At 43.0% G+C, this 15,665-nt stretch overlaps 1 protein-coding gene across 4 annotated transcripts in view; it reads left to right on the forward strand.

The window, feature by feature from the left end:
* The window catches only part of LOC134348977 (serine/threonine-protein kinase 32A-like), a 343,099-nt gene that overhangs the window by 227,257 nt on the left and 100,177 nt on the right, over positions 1–15,665 (forward strand). For 3 of the 4 annotated variants that reach the window (XR_010018548.1, XM_063052790.1, XM_063052792.1), the window contains exon 6: positions 8,708–8,797. The exons of the other annotated variant lie outside the window; for it this stretch is intronic. Coding sequence is in view for 2 of the 3 variants with exons in the window: in XM_063052790.1 (XP_062908860.1) it covers positions 8,708–8,797 (90 nt within the window). In the remaining variant the exon portion in view is untranslated. The remainder of the gene's footprint in view (positions 1–8,707; positions 8,798–15,665) is intronic. 4 annotated transcript variants of the gene reach the window in all.

A 15,665-nucleotide genomic window follows, 5' to 3' on the forward strand; every position in this document is an offset into this window, starting at 1 on the left:
GAAGGATTAGTAAGAAAAACAAAAAAGGTCCATTCTAATTAAACAGTGGTGTATATTGTTATTTTACAGCCATAAATATAAGTCCTGAGCACTGTTCTGCTTACCTGGTTATAGATGTCTCCTCAGGGCTGGAGAGGAATTTGGTGTGGGAAGAGATAGATGAAGATATTATGGTCCATATAAAACCTAGCTAGGACTAGGAAAGAATGTCTGCTGGGGAATATGAGCAATTGCAATTTGGATCTAAATTTAAATGCAGACTGATATCTGAATTAACACCAGAGCTGCATACAAACTGCATCAAGTAATCTAGGTCAGAGTGTTGAATGCATGGATCAAACATTGATGTAGGAGAAATCTTAAACAAGAGAAACTCTGCAAATGCTGGAAATCCAAGCAGCACACACAAAATGCTGGAGGAATTCAGCACACCAGGCAGCATCTAGCGAAAAGAGTTTAAAAAAAAAGTTAAAAGTTAACGTTTTGGGCTGAAACCCTTCAGCAGGACTGGAGAAAAAAAGATGAGGAGTAGATTTGAAAGGTTGGTGGACGGGAGGGAGAAACGTAAGGTAATAAGTGAAAGCAGGAGGGGACAGGTAAAGTTTTCGACGTTTCTATACGTAAGTAAGAGCTGCAAGTTGGTGGGTGAAAGAGATCCAGGCTGGAGAAGTGGAAATATAATGGGAGAGGGTAGAAGGCCGCGGATGAAAGAAAAAGGGGAAGGAGCACATGAGGGAGGTGATGGGCAGGCAAGGAGATAAGATGAGAGAGGGAAAAATGGGATGGGGAATGGTGAAGTCGGGGGGCGCATTACTGGAAGTTTGAGAAATCAGTGTTCATGCCATCAGGTTGGAGGCTACCCAGACAGAATATAAAGTATTATTCCTCCAACCTGAGTGTGGTTTCATTACAACAATAGAGGAGGCAATGGATAGACATATCGGAATAGGAATGGGAAGTGGATTAAAATGGATGGCCACTGGGACATTCCGTTTCTTCTGATGGACGGAGCGTAGGTGCTCGGTGAAGCAGTCTCCCAACCCACATTGGGTCTCAGTGATGTACAGGAGGCCACACCTGGTGCACCGTACACGGTATACAACCCCAACAGACTCACAGGTGACGTGTCGCTTCACCTGAAAGAACTCTTGGGGACCCTGAAAGGTAGTGAGGGAGGAGTTGTAGGGGCAGGTGTAGTGCTTGTTCTGCTCCGGGAGAGAGGTCAATGGGGAGGGACAAATGGACAAGGAAGTTGTGTTGGGAGAGATCCCTGTGGAAAGCAGAAAGTGGGGGGAGGGGAAGATGTGCTTGGTGGTGGGATCCTGTTGGAGGTGGCAGAAGTTGTGGAGAATCATGTGCTGGACGTGGAGGCTGGTGGGGTGGTAGGTGAGGATAAGAGGATGGGGTGAGGGCAGATGTGCATACAATGGAAGAGATGTGGTTGAGGGCGGTGTTGAAGATGGAGGAAGGAAAGCCCCTTTCTTTGAAAAAGGAGGACGTCTCTTTCATTCTCGAATGAAAAGCCTCATCCTGAGAGCAGATGTGTGGAGATAGAGGAATTATGAGAAGGGGACGGCGTTTTTACAAGTAACAGGGTGGAAAGAGGTATAGTCCAGTGGTGGTGAGAGTCAGTAGGTTTATAGTAGACATCAGTAGATAAGCTGTCTCCAGAGATAGAGACGGAGACATTGAGAAAGGGGAGGGAGGTATCGGATATGGACCAGGTAAATTTGAGGGCAGTGCGTACGTTGGAGGCAAAGTTGATGAAATTGACGAGCTCCGCATGTGTGCAGGAAGCAGCATCAATGCAGTCACCGATGTAGCGAAGGAAGAGTGCAGGACAGACACCATTGTAGGCTTGGAACATACACTGTTCCACGTAGCCCATGAACAGGCAGGCATAGCTGGGACCCATGCGAGTGCCCATGGCTACACCCTTTGTTTGAAGGAAGTGAGAGGAGCCAAAGGAGAAATTATTAAGAGTGAGGACAAGTTCCACTAGATGGAGGAGAGAGGTGGTGGAGGGGAACTGGTTGGATCTGGTGTCCAGAAAGAAATGGAGAGCTTTGAGGCCTTCCTGATGGCAGATGGAGGTGTATTGCGACTGGACATCCATAGTAAAAGTAAGATGATGGGGGCCAGGGAACCTGAAATCCTTGAAAAGATCCAGAGCATGTGAAGTGTCACGGATGTAGCTAGGAAGGGACTGAACCAGGGGGGATAAAATAGAGTTGAGGTATGCAGATATGAGTTCAGTGGGTCAGGAACAAGCTGAAACAATGAGTCTACCTGGACAGGCAGGTTGTGGATCTTGGGTAGGAGGTAGAAACGGGAAGTATGAAGGACAGGAACTATGAGGTTGGAGGGAGGAGTATTAAAGTCAAGATGATTGATGTCCAGTTGGCAGTTGGCAACGAAAAGGTCCACAGCGGACAGAAGACCAGGGTGGGGTGTCTAGGAATAGGAGGAAGGTTGAAGACAGGAGAAGGGGTCATTGGTGCAGGCTGGAGAGTCCTTGCCAAAGCAGTAGGCACAGAGATGAAGGTGACAGAAGTGTCATGGTGGGTGTGGAACTTACTGAGGTGTGGGCGCAGGGGGTAAAAGGCCAGGCCCTCACTGAGCACCAAACATCCTTCCTCAGAAAGGGGAAGGTCAGAGGGAATGTAGTGAAGACCTGGCATGGATGAGAGCTGGGATCAAAAGGGGGAAGAGGATTTGTAGTGTCTGAAGAGAAGGGATGTTTGGGGTGTTCAAGGATTGTAGGGTTAGAGGAAGATGGAGTCTCTGAGGGCCCAAGAGCTGTCAATGGGACCTAAGAGAGACAGGGTTGCAGCGTGGGGAAGGGGAGATGGGGGTTCCAGTGGCAGCTTTTGAAGACCTGGCCTGGAGGTCAAGGCCGGAGTTGGAGTTGGAGGTTGCACAATCAGCACTTTGAAGGTGTCCGAGGTCGAAGGAACCCGCATTGATAGCAGTGGCATCCGGGTTTTGAATCTGCTCTGAATCATTAAGAGAAATGTGCTTCGATTCATGGGATACTGGGAATGTTAATTACCGCAAGTTTTGTTGCACAGCCAACATTGTTTTGTGAAGGAAATAGTGTTTAACAAATTTAATATGATTTGAATGAATAATGGTAAGTAGAGTCCATTTGGATTTCCAAAGGCATTTAATGAGTTTTGCAATTTATAGTGTTAGAGCTAATATATTAAGATAGACAGTGAGGTGAGTTTTCCAAACTAACAGAAGGCAGAGTTGGAAAAAATAGGTTATTTTCAGATTGGCAAGCTGTAACTAGAGGTGACACAAAAGTCTGTAATGAGACCATTACAGACATTTTCAATTTATGTTAGAGTCTCAGATGAAGGAATCAAAGTGATTGTATCCTCATTCATTCATTCATTTTTTGAGATATGGGATTTTCTATTGAAGACACCGTTTTGAAATGCTGCAGTCCTTCTGATGTAGGTATTCCCACAGACTTGTTGGGGATTTAGTGCCAGTGAAAACAAGGAATGGTAATGTTATTCCAAGTCAGGACTTGGAGGGAGACCAGCAGACAGTTTCTTGTTTGTAGGAATCATATGTTTTGTTGAATGGCAGTGCAGCTTTGAGGATGGGCCACTGCTCTTCGTACTTTGTATACGTTCTTATGTTTAGGAAGTGCTGTCAGGAAACCCTAGGTGAGTAATGCTGGGGTGTTTTGTGGATGGTACCCACTACAGCCAAGGTAAATCTGTTGTGAATGGAATGCGTTTCAAGGTGGTGGTTGGGGCATGAGACAAGTGTCTTGATCAGTGTCAAACTTCTTGGATGTTATTAGAGCAACACTTGGCCAGGTAGTGGAAGAGTATTCCATCACACTAGTGGTTAGTGCCGTGTAGATGGAGGAAAGGTTCTGGAGTGTCAGAGCATGTGTCATTTGCTACTGGAAACCCAGCCTCCGACCCACTCTGTTAGTCACAGTATCTCAAACTGCTGGAGAGCATCCACATACACAGCCTGAGATCCATTAAGGGAATTTGCTGGCATGACCGTATCACAAACCTGGAAGTCCTCAATAGGGCAAAGACTACAGGTATTGAAGCCACGATCCTGAAAGCACAACTTTGATGGACCAGACATGATATACACATGGAAGACTCCAGACTTCCTAAGCAGCTGCTCTATGGCCAGTTATCATGGGGAAGCAGAAACCTCATAAAAAATCTAAAGACTGTTTGAAAGCCAGTATTGCTTATAGTCAACTTGTTCCCCGGCATCTGGAACATAGGGCACAAAACAGAACTGGTTGTTGCACCTTGGTTAAACATGCTCACAGCAACTTAGAAGATAGGCACCATGTGGACCTGGAGACTGCTGGACAGAAGAGGAAAATAGCAGTAACACCGTGCCCATGGAATCAGAACAACTCCCTTGTCCCCACTGTGAACATTGATGCCATTCAAGAATTGGCCTCTACAGTCTCCTCTAAACACACATCAGCTGAGCTCCACAAACACAATTGTCATCATCGAAATTGACGAACAACCAACTTTTCAACATTCTATGTGGCTGCTCTAGATGAGCTTCTAGTCAAAGCAGGTTCCCAGATTGGTGATAGTTGCTGCTTTGTGACAATAAAGCAGCAACCTTCAGTAGTTACAATAAGAAGGTTACAAGAGAAGGTTACAATAAGTAGTTACCTTCTCTTGTAGAAGATGATTATTGCCAGACACTTTTTTTGCCTTAAATGTTGGGAGCACTTTGCAAAGACTGACCTTGATTAAGATATGAAGAAAGGTGAGAAAATGAGTTTCCAGAATTGGAATCAGGTTTATTCTGACTGATGTATATTGTGAAGTTTGCTGATATGTAGCAGCAGTATAGTGCAGCACATAAAATATATTGTAAATTGTAGTGAGAAATACATCAAAAAATAATTTCTTTGTCTTACTGATGTTGAGTGCAAAGTCGTCGTTGTGGCATCACTCAATCAACATGAAGAGAGAAAAGGACAGTGCATAATATGAAATTAATGAAAGGAAAAACACAATCAGAGACATGCCCATGGTAATGCAAGTGTTCCATTGCTGGGATCGGTTTAGAGTTGTGCAGGTCATTATTTACAGCAGCAAGAAAAATACAAAAGCATAATAATATTCCTCTGTAGTGAAAATGCAAATTGCCACAGTACAGGGAAATGAGGATATCCTTTGACAAGCTGAAATTTACACTGAAGTTGTTACATCCACAGAGGGCTGGACCTGTGTCTTATTGTAGTATTAATACAAGTGGTGCATGTGAGCTCGATTTCAATGTTTAAGAGAAATTTGGATGGGTACATGGATAGTAGGGATATAGAGGGCTGTGGTTCTAGTGCAATGGGAGAAAGCAGTTTAGATGGTCAGAATTGATTGGAAAAGAACACTGGCTGGGATGACGGCAGAGCAGCAATGGCTGGAATTTCTGGAAGCAATTCAGAAGTCATAGGATATATACATCCCAAAAAGGAAGAAGTATTCTAAAGGAAAGATAACAAGAGAAGTCAAAGCCACCATAAAAGCCAAAGAGAGGGTAAATAATGGAGCAAAAATTATGGGGAAGTTACAGGATTGGGAAGCTTTTAAAAACCAATAAAAGGCAACTAAAAAAGTAATTAAGAAGGTAACGATGGAATAGGAAAGTAAGCTAGCCATTTAGTGGCAATACTCTTGGCAGTGTGGAGGATCAGAGGGATCTTGGGGTCCGAATCTATAGGACACTCAAAGCTGCTATGCAGGTTGACTCTGTGGTTAAGAAGGCATACGGAGAATTGGCCTTCATCAATCATGGGATTGAGTTTAGGAGCCGAGAGGTAATGTTGCAGCTATATAGGACCCTGATCAGACCCACTTGGAGTACTGTGCTCAATTCTGGTCGCCTCACTACAGGAAGGACGTGGAAACCATAGAAAGGGTGCAGAGGAGATTTACAAGGATGTTGCCTGGATTGGGGAGCATGCCTTATGAGAATAGGTTGAGTGAAATCAGCCTTTTCTCCTTGGAGCGACAGAGGATGAGAGGTGACCTGATAGAGGTGTACAAGGTAATGACAGGCATTGATTGTGTGGATAGTCAGAGGCTTTTTCCCAGGGCTAGAATGGCTAGCACGAGAGGGCATAGTTTTAACGTGCTTGGAAGTAGGTACAGAGGAGATGTCAGGGCTAAGTTTTTTACGCAGACAGTGGTGAGTGCGTGGAATGGACTGCTGGCAACGGTGGTGGAGGCAGATACGATAGGGTCTTTTAAGAGACTTCTGAATGGATACATGGATCTCAGAAAAATAGAGGGGTGTGGGTAACCCTAAGTAGTTCTAAGGTAAGGACATGTTCGGCACAGCTTTGTGGGCCGAAGGGCCTGCATTGTGCTGTAGGTTTTCTATGTTTTCTATGTTTTTTGTGTTTCTAATACTATTAAAGAGGATACCTAAAGTTTCTTCAGATACATAAAGTGTTAAAGGGAGATGAGAGTGGATGTCGGACCACTGGAAAATGATGCAGGGAAGGTAGTAATGGGGGACAACAAAATGGTCGATGAACTGAATAAGTATTTTGTGTCAGTGGTCACTGTGGAAGACGCTAGCAGTATGGTGGAAGATCCAGGTGTCAGAAGTCATGAAATGTGTGAAGCTTCTATAACTAGAGAGAAGATTCTTGGGAAACTGAAAGGTCTGAAGATAGATAAGTCACTTGGACCAGATGGTGTACACCCCAGATTTCTGAAAGAGTTGGCTGAAGAGATCATGGAGGCATTAGTAATTATCTTTCAAGACTGGAAAATTGCAAGTGTCACTCCACTCTTCAAGAAGGGACAGAGGCAGAAGAAAGGAAATTACAGGCCAGTTAGTCAGACCTCAGTGGTTGGGAGGATGCTGAAGTCAATTATTAAGGATGAGGTGTCGGTGTACTTGGAGACACATGATAAAATAGGCCGTGGTCAGCATGGTTTCCTCAAGGGAAAATATTGCCTTGTTGGAATTCTTTGAAGAAATTACAAGTAGGATAGACAAAGGAGAATCAGTTGATGTTGTGTACTTGGATTTTCAGGAGGCCTTTGACAAGGTGCCACACATGAGGCTGCTTAACAAGCTATAAACCATGGTAATACAGGAAAGATATTAGCATAGGTAAAGCAGTGGCTGACTGGCAGGAGGCAAAGAGTGGGAATAAAGGGAGCCTTTTCTGGTTAACTGCTGGTGACTAATGGTGAACAATGGGGGCCTATGTTGGGACCGATCCTTTTTACATTATATGTCAATGATTTGGATGATGGAATTAATACTTTGTTGTAAAGTTTGCAGACAATATGAAGAGAGGTGAAGGGGCAGGTGGTTTTGAGGGAGAAGAGAGGCTACAGGGGACTTAGACTGAAGAGGAGAATGGGCAGATGGAATACAGTGTTGGGAAGTGTACGGTCATGCACTTTGGTAGAAGACATTAAAGGGTCGACTATTTTCTAAATGGAAAGAAAATGCAAAAAACTAAGGTGCAAAGCGACTTGGACCTGGGGCAGAATTCTCAAAAGGTTAATTTGGAGGTTCTTGTCTGTGGTGAGGAAGGCAAATGCAATGCTAGCATACATTACAAGGGAACCAGAATATAAAAGCAAGGATGTAACGTTGAGATTTTATAAAGCTCTGGTGAGGCCTCACTTGGAGTACTGTGAACAGTTTGGGGCCCCTTATCTTCAAAAGAATGCGCTGAATGGATGAAAGGATGAAAGGACGTCTTGTCATATGAAGACCATTTGATGGCTCTGGGACTGTGTTCACTAGAATTCAGAAGAGTGAGGGGTGACCCCATTGAAACCTATTGAATGGTGAAAGGCCTTGATAGGGTGGATATGGAGAGGATGTATCCTATGGTGGGAGAGTCTAAGACCAGATAGCACAGCCTCAGAATAGAGGAGAGGCCTTTTAGAATGGAGATGAGGAATAATGTCTTTAGCTAGAGGGTGGAATTCTTTGCCACAGGCGGCTGTGGAGGCCAAGTCTTTAAGTATATTTAAGACAGAAGTTGATAGATTCTTGATTGGTCAGGGTATGAAGGGATACAGGGAGGAAGGCAGGAGATTGGGATTCAGAGGAAAATTGGATCAGCTGTGATGAAATGGTGGAGCAGACTCAATGGGCCAAGTAGCCTAATTCTGCTCCTACATCATATGGTCTTATGTAGGACATCTATACGCCAAACCTTGGACAATAATGCAGATTTTGTATAATTACTCCTGCCTTCACCCTATTACATGCTTTCCCTTTCTTTTCATTTCTTCCTTCTCTACCTCTTTTCTCTGCTTCAGGGAAACATTGTTTTGCTCATCTGTGACCTACTAAGTATTTATTTACAGTTCTGACACAGGTTTTGTCTTGAAATGTCAACAATTCCTTCCCACTCTCACAAACCCTCCCCCCCACCACCACCACAAGTGCTGCTCAACTTGTTGTCTTACTCAGGAAATTGTTTGTTGCTCCAAATTCCAGAATCTGCAGTCTCTTGTGTCTGTCTAAGTACTTTTGGAATTCCCTGTGCCTCTGTTTAAGATTTCCCGTAATTACAAATGTCTCTACTTAACAGATTGAGTGAGGAGTGTGGCCTGATTACTGTGAGTCCATGTAATTCCTATTAGAGATCAGCTTTCATAATTACAATTTGACTGTGTTAAACATCTGTATTTTATCTGAAACTTTTCAGGGCATGTGCACATCACAGACTTCAACATTGCAGCAATAGTAAAGGAGGAGAAAGAAATCACCTCGATTGCAGGCACAAAGCCATACATGGGTAAGCATGAGAGCTTACAGATGCGCTGACTGTAAGAAAATATCATTGCATGCAGGTATGGGCTGCTCCATCAACTGAGATAATTTAAATGAAATTGAAGTTTGAAGTTCGATCAGCAAACATCTCCACTTGTGATGAAAGAAGTGGTAGAAGTTGATTACGCCCATAACTGTAAATAGCTGAGACCCAAGCAGTCATTAAACAGTTCCCTATCATTTTGTGACAGTTCCCATGTACTCTCCAAGGACTTTTCCAATTAACCAGCAATTGTTCAATTAGCAGTGAGTTATAGAATGCCCTACAACTCACTGCTAATATAGGCTTCAGAACAAGGCAAGAAACTGTGATCTTTACTGAAGGATTCTTATTGAAAAATGATTAGCTAATTTGTTACTAATTGTGAGTAGAGAGTAAAATAATGGAAGGAGGGGATTAAGGGATAATTCATAACTTTTAGTTTCCAGTGATTGATCACCCTCTGATTAATTAGCAATAAGATAAGCTGATGGAAAATAAAGTGCTAAATTTGAGGTTGTAAACTTTAAGGAAGGAATATGAAGCAGAATATTATTGTAAATGGAGTGAAACTATTGAATCCAGAAGTTCAAAGAGATCTGAGTGTACAGGAAACACAAAGATAGCCTCTCATATAGGCTATCAAATGAATGTTTGGAAATATAAGTACTCTATACCCACTGCTTCCTTTTCTTCCACCCTGTTTGTTATGTACTTAAACAACTAAAAATTGGTCAATTACTCTTCTGGAAACATTTGCAAGCTCTTTCTGGACGTGTGTGTGAGTTACCAGTGCCTCTTTATCCAAGGGAAATGAAGTAGTGAACTAGTAAGAAGCTGGGTATCAGGTGGTGGAAGTAGGAGAGGTTTTAAATGAAACCAGTGTGGTGTGGTGGACAGACGCTTGTTGATGTCAGAGATAATGCAGAGATAATGTTGGTGGAGTAGGAGGTGCCAAAGTTGAGCTATAGGCTGCATTTGCTCTCAAGTGACCTCTGTATCCCTCTGTGGGGCAAAAGTGAGAGATGGTTGCTGGTTGCTGGTTGCTGGCTGCTGGCTGCTGGCTGCTGGCTCCCAGCTTGAGGATGTAGTGAGGGGGCAGTCACTGCAGTGGCTCTGCAACTGCCGGGGGGTGGGGTGGAAATGGGACTTGCCTTTGATGTGAGTGGGGCTAAAGAATGGCTGCGTTAAAGACAGGACTGACAGGGAGGAAACTGATACACCTAGTGGGTGGGGTTGTTGGGTCAGGTGCATGTGGTTGGATGTCATGGATAGTAAGGGATTAGGCCAAGGAAGGATTGGCATTAGTGACAATGTGGTGGTTTTGTGGTTTTCTCGGTGCTAGATATCTTTGTTGCAAATAATGAAATATATTTTTAAAGTTCTGAAAATCATCAAGTTCTAATTCCCTTTTTCCCAATACTTTCCTTACTCTGTGATAACTAATTAACCCTGTGTCATTAAACATGACTAAATTTAAAGCAGCAAAGTCCCTGATTATATCCATAATACACCGGTATGAATCTGTCTTAAATAAATATTGTGAGCCTATTTTCAAGAATATCTTTGCAATTTGACTTGGCCAGTGTATAAGAATATTAAATATGTCTACAATTATTACGTTAGCTTTGCTACAAGCTCCTTTATTCTTTAGGTATCAATGGCTCCAGTGCAGAGAACATTTTCTGTTGCCTGAGAACACTGGAACTACCTCACAGTGATTCCAAATCATTGCTCCCACTGATGTGTTCTGCACTCCAAGATACTGCTTGCATTTTGCATAAAGCTGTTCATGTGAATACTCAATGCAAGGTGCTTGCCCACTCATGGTATACACAACACTTTCTTCACAAACTCATGGCACTAAAGGTGGAAATAGGGAAGCTCTAAATAAAATCTGAATTGTTTTCTACTGAATATGGTAAATACTGTGAAGCATAATATAGAGAGGCAGTTGACTGATCTTGATGTTCAGAATTTGCTCATACTTCATTGAAGTGTCAGAAGGTATTAATGTTTGGGTCTGTGGAATGGGATTATGGAATGGACTGGCTGAGCAAATCGCCATCCATTCAGCCTCATTGGCCACATAAGGCATATGAGAGAATGATCAACTTTGTGTCAGCAGCCAGGTGATGTTAAGTTTTAGTCACAACCAGAAAGAATCTTAGACATGCAAGTCGTTGCTTTGCCTATCAAGTCCTGTGTGTCAATGGTGAATGTGGCTTTGAAATTTTGAAAAATAGCTTCAATAACCATTTTCCATATACAATACCACTATATTCGTTCAGTCTGACAGTCAAGTCACCCTATGCATTTTCAAAAGCTGAATAATACCAGCAGAATTTGAAAGAATTTTCACCTGATAACATTGCTTTGGCTGAAATTAATTTTGCTTTCTAGTCTTTTCATAATGCCTGTTTTCATTTTGAGAAATGAAAAGGTGCTCCACAGCAAACAATAAAGGAAACTCTCCTGGGGAAGGAACAGTGAATATCAGAGCATACACGTTGTTTTGACGAGGGATGTGATGCACACCACTCCCCACCCTCCTCAGTGTTTCTGGATCTTGCACAGCAAACTGCCAAGCAGACACTCCTACACCAGCCATCCAGCCTTTTGCCTCTGGCACATGGCACAGATAACTCTTACCAAACTCCTTCCATCTCCTTCAGACCTTTGCATTGAATTTGTTTTAATCCTTTGTCTTTGGCATGCTTAATGCTTTCCAGCACTTTGCACCTTGTATCCAAAGTTTTGCACTTAGCATGACTAACCTTTTCTCCAGATGTCTTCTATGTGTTGTGTAGTGGTGAAGATCAGCACAAACTTGTAGAGCTGACTTGCTCCTGATCAGATAATATCTGTGTCTTTCTCCTGTAATGTCATCAAGCGTAGCTCTTTCTGACCCTCGCAGCCATACTCAGAGATAATTTGACATATCCCCCCAGCTCAGCCTTGTACTCAGAATTCCCTATACTCCTGATTAAAGTATTTAAGTCATGAAAAGCTCTTTAAACATGTACGTGTGAGGGCAACGGCCAACTTCCAGCCCACTCAAGATGGCGAAATATATCTTGTTTGTAACAGTCCAGGCGAATATTGTTATCATATTCACAAGTTCAGCCTTCTGCAGCTAGGTCAGCACTCCAAGCTTTTGCTGTATCTTGGAACTTTACTCAACTGAACAGCAGGCCAGAGCACCCAGTTGAGAAAATATGAGAACAAAGCTGGTGAATTGTTGGTTGTGGAGTGTGCTGTATTGCGATATGCAAGGAGGAATTTGGTGAGCTTCTGATTCAGTGTAGGTGTGGTGTGTTCTGCTGACATTGCTCATGATATAGACTCTGGATAAAACGTACCACCAAGCCATTTGTAGCTGGATGGTACAGTGTAGATGTAATGTGTCTTATTTCTTTCATTTTCAGAAATGACTGAAATTGTTTCATAATAAACTGTAGTCCATTATCTGATGAAGTGTTCTGGAATACCAGTCCTTGTGTAAGGGCTTCTCAACTCTTAATGTATGTGACTGTGGAGGAGACTATTAGGAACACTCCTGACCATTTTGTAGCTGCATCCACTACGACCAAGAAATTTGTGCCCGTGAATGGCCCAGCAAAATTCACATGAATCCTCTGCCAGGGCAATACAGACTATTCTCAGGGATGGAGAGATGCTGCTTTTGGCATCTTCTGGATGTGTTAGCATCCCAAATAATGCATGACAAGCTGCCCAGTCTGCTGATCAATCCCAGGCCACCAGACAAAGCTTTAAGCCAACACTTTCATTCTGACCACATCTAGATGACCAGCAGGTAGCTCCTCCAACAATTTAGCTCTCAGCTTGGATGGTACAACAAATCTCAATCCCCACATAAGGCAGCTCCTGTCAAGGGTAAGTTCATCCCGACGCTGGTAAAAATGGGGTAACTGGCATTTCTGCTGCACATTCCAACCATTCTGGTAGCAATGTAGACTTGGAACAGTATGGGGTCCTTTCTGGTTTTCCTTTGCATCATCCGAGTCATATTAAGGAGACTTCTGATTTACGTAAATTGGAATACATCAAGAGCAGTGTTCTCTCTTGTAAATTTTTTCAGCTATTTCCTTTTCCAAGGATAAACTGGACAATTCCTTAGCGTTTCAATGATTAGTTGACCTCCTGAATTTGATCTTGTAATTGTATCCTCCAAGAAATAATAGGTTCAATAGGTACATTTAATGTCAAAGAAATGTATACGATGCACATCCTGAAATTCATTTTCTTCACAAACATCCACAAAACAGAGGACTGCCCCAAAGAACGAATGACAGTTAGACATTAGAACCCCAGCACCCGGCCCACCTCCCATGCAAAAGTAGCAGCAAGGCAACGACCTCCCCCATCAGCAAAAAAGCATTGGGGCTCCCACTCCTCCACCCCATCGAGCACTCAAGCGTGCTGCAAAGCATCAATAAGACACAGACTTGCAGGACCCAAAGACTACTTGTTTACCCAGTAATTTGACATACCACAGGCACTCTCTCTCACCCTAATAAGGGAAAAAGAGGTGTCCCCATTTCACAGCGAGAGGGGAGACATAATAAGAGAGGAACTTAAGAAGGGGCTGAGAGGAGCAAGAAGGGGCATGAGAAGGCCTTAACGAGTAGGGTAAAGGAAAACCCCAAGGCATTCTTCAATTATGTGAAGAACAAAAGGATGACAGGAGTGAAGGTAGGACCGATTAGAGATAAAGGTGGGAAGATGTGCCTGCAGGCTGTGGAAGTGAGCGAGCACCTCAATGAATACTTCTCTTCGGTATTCACCAATGAGAGGGAACTTGGTGACGGTGAGGACAATATGAGTGAGGTTGATGTTCTGGAGCATGTTGATATTAAGGGAGAGGAGGTGTTGGAGTTGTTAAAATACATTAGGACGGATAAGACCATGGGGCCTGACAGAATATTACCCAGGCTGCTCCACGAGGTGAGGGAAGAGATTGCTGAGACTCTGGCTACAATCTTTATGTCCTCGTGGTCCACGGGAACAGTACTGGAGGATTGGAGGGAGGCGAATGTTGTCCCCAAAAAAAAAGGTAGTAGGGATAGTCCAGGTAATTATAGACCAGTGAGCCTTATGTCTGTGGTGGGAAAGCTGTTGGAAAAGATTCTTAGAGATAGGATCTATGGGCATTTGGAGAAACATGGTCTGATCAGGGACAACATGAGGAAATCTGCAGATGCTGGAAATTCAAGCAACACACATCAAAGTTGCTGGTGAAAGCAGCAGGCCAGGCAGCATCTCTAGGAAGAGGTACAGTCGACGTTTCGGGCTGAGGCCCTTCGTCAGGACTAACTGAAAGAAGAGCTAGGAAGAGATTTTACTAGTTATACCGAAAGAAGGCAAGGATAAAATGGAATGTGGGTCATTTAGACCAATATCTGTTCTTAATGTGGATCATAGAATATTTACCTCCATCATGGCCAAACGATTAGAAGAGTTTTTACCAACACTGATACATAATGATCAGACAGGTTTTATACAACAACGCCAAACATAAGACAATATACGAAGGACACTTCACATTATGGATCATATTTTTAAAAATGAAATTGAAGCAATAGCGATAAGCGTGGACGCTGAAAAGGCATTTGATTCAGTTAATTGGAATTTTGTATATAGAGTTTTACATAGATTTGGTCTACATGACAGTTATTAAAACTATACAGGCACTATACAACAATCCTACTGCCAGGATTAAAATCAATGGATATTTATCTAATAGTTTTACCATAGAAAGGGGCACGAGACAAGGTTGTGCATGGTCACTGCTACTCTTCGCATTATATCTGGAACCATTAGCTCAATACATCAGACAAAATGAAGATATCAGGGGAATTACTATTAAAGGAACAGAACATAAATTGGCCTGTTACGCGGATGACATTTTGACCTATATGGCGGGAGGAGAAGATGGCAGCGCGATGCGCGCGCGCAGCTCTCCAGTGAAAATGATATCGTATCCGTTAAATAGGGGCCGTGGACAATTCTGGTTTGATGGAGACAGCCGTGAAAGCACAGAGGAACATCTGGAGAAATTTCTGAAACGCCGGTTCGCTGCCGCTGTTACTTGGCAATCGAGAATCTTCCGGAGGGAAGGCCCCAAAATCCCCCGCTTTGCCTGCTGCTGGCGACCGAGGCTAAGGTCGAATCGTTCGGATAGAGATGGTGCTCGGTACTCAGTATCAGGGGGCTGATCGGAGGCTCGAAGTTTTCGGACGACTCAGAGTCGGACTGTGGTCAGGCATGGCAGGGAGAGTTTTCTTCTTTCTCCCGTCTGCGTGAGATGTGGGACATTCAAGAGACTTTGAACTTTTTTTACTGTGCCATGGTCTGTTCTTCATCAAGTTATGGTATTGTTGCACTGTTGTAACTATATGTTATAATTATGTGGTTTTTGTTAGTTTTTCAGTCTTGGTCTGTCCTGTGTTTTTGTGATATCACACCGGAGGAATATTGTATCATTTCTTAATGCAAGCATTACTAAATGACAATAAAAGAGGACTGCGTGTCCTCATAATCTAATCTAATCTAATCTAATAATCTAATCCAGGGCAACCAACATACTCTTTACCTAAATTGATGCAGTCCATTGAACAATATGGCCAATTATCAGGATACAAGATCAACAAGACCAACTACTTTCATATAACTATAGCCCACCAAGAGAAATTGAAGGTAGATATCCTTGGGCATAGCAAACAGGGTCCGTCAAATATTTGGGCATCAATATGCCAAAAGATTTGGCAAAATTATCAGAATGCAATTATCAGCCTATATATATAAAAAAAATTAAGGAAGATATAACAAG

This window comes from Mobula hypostoma, chromosome 7 (genome assembly GCF_963921235.1).
Source record: "Mobula hypostoma chromosome 7, sMobHyp1.1, whole genome shotgun sequence".
NCBI classification, from domain to species: Eukaryota; Metazoa; Chordata; class Chondrichthyes; order Myliobatiformes; family Myliobatidae; genus Mobula; species Mobula hypostoma.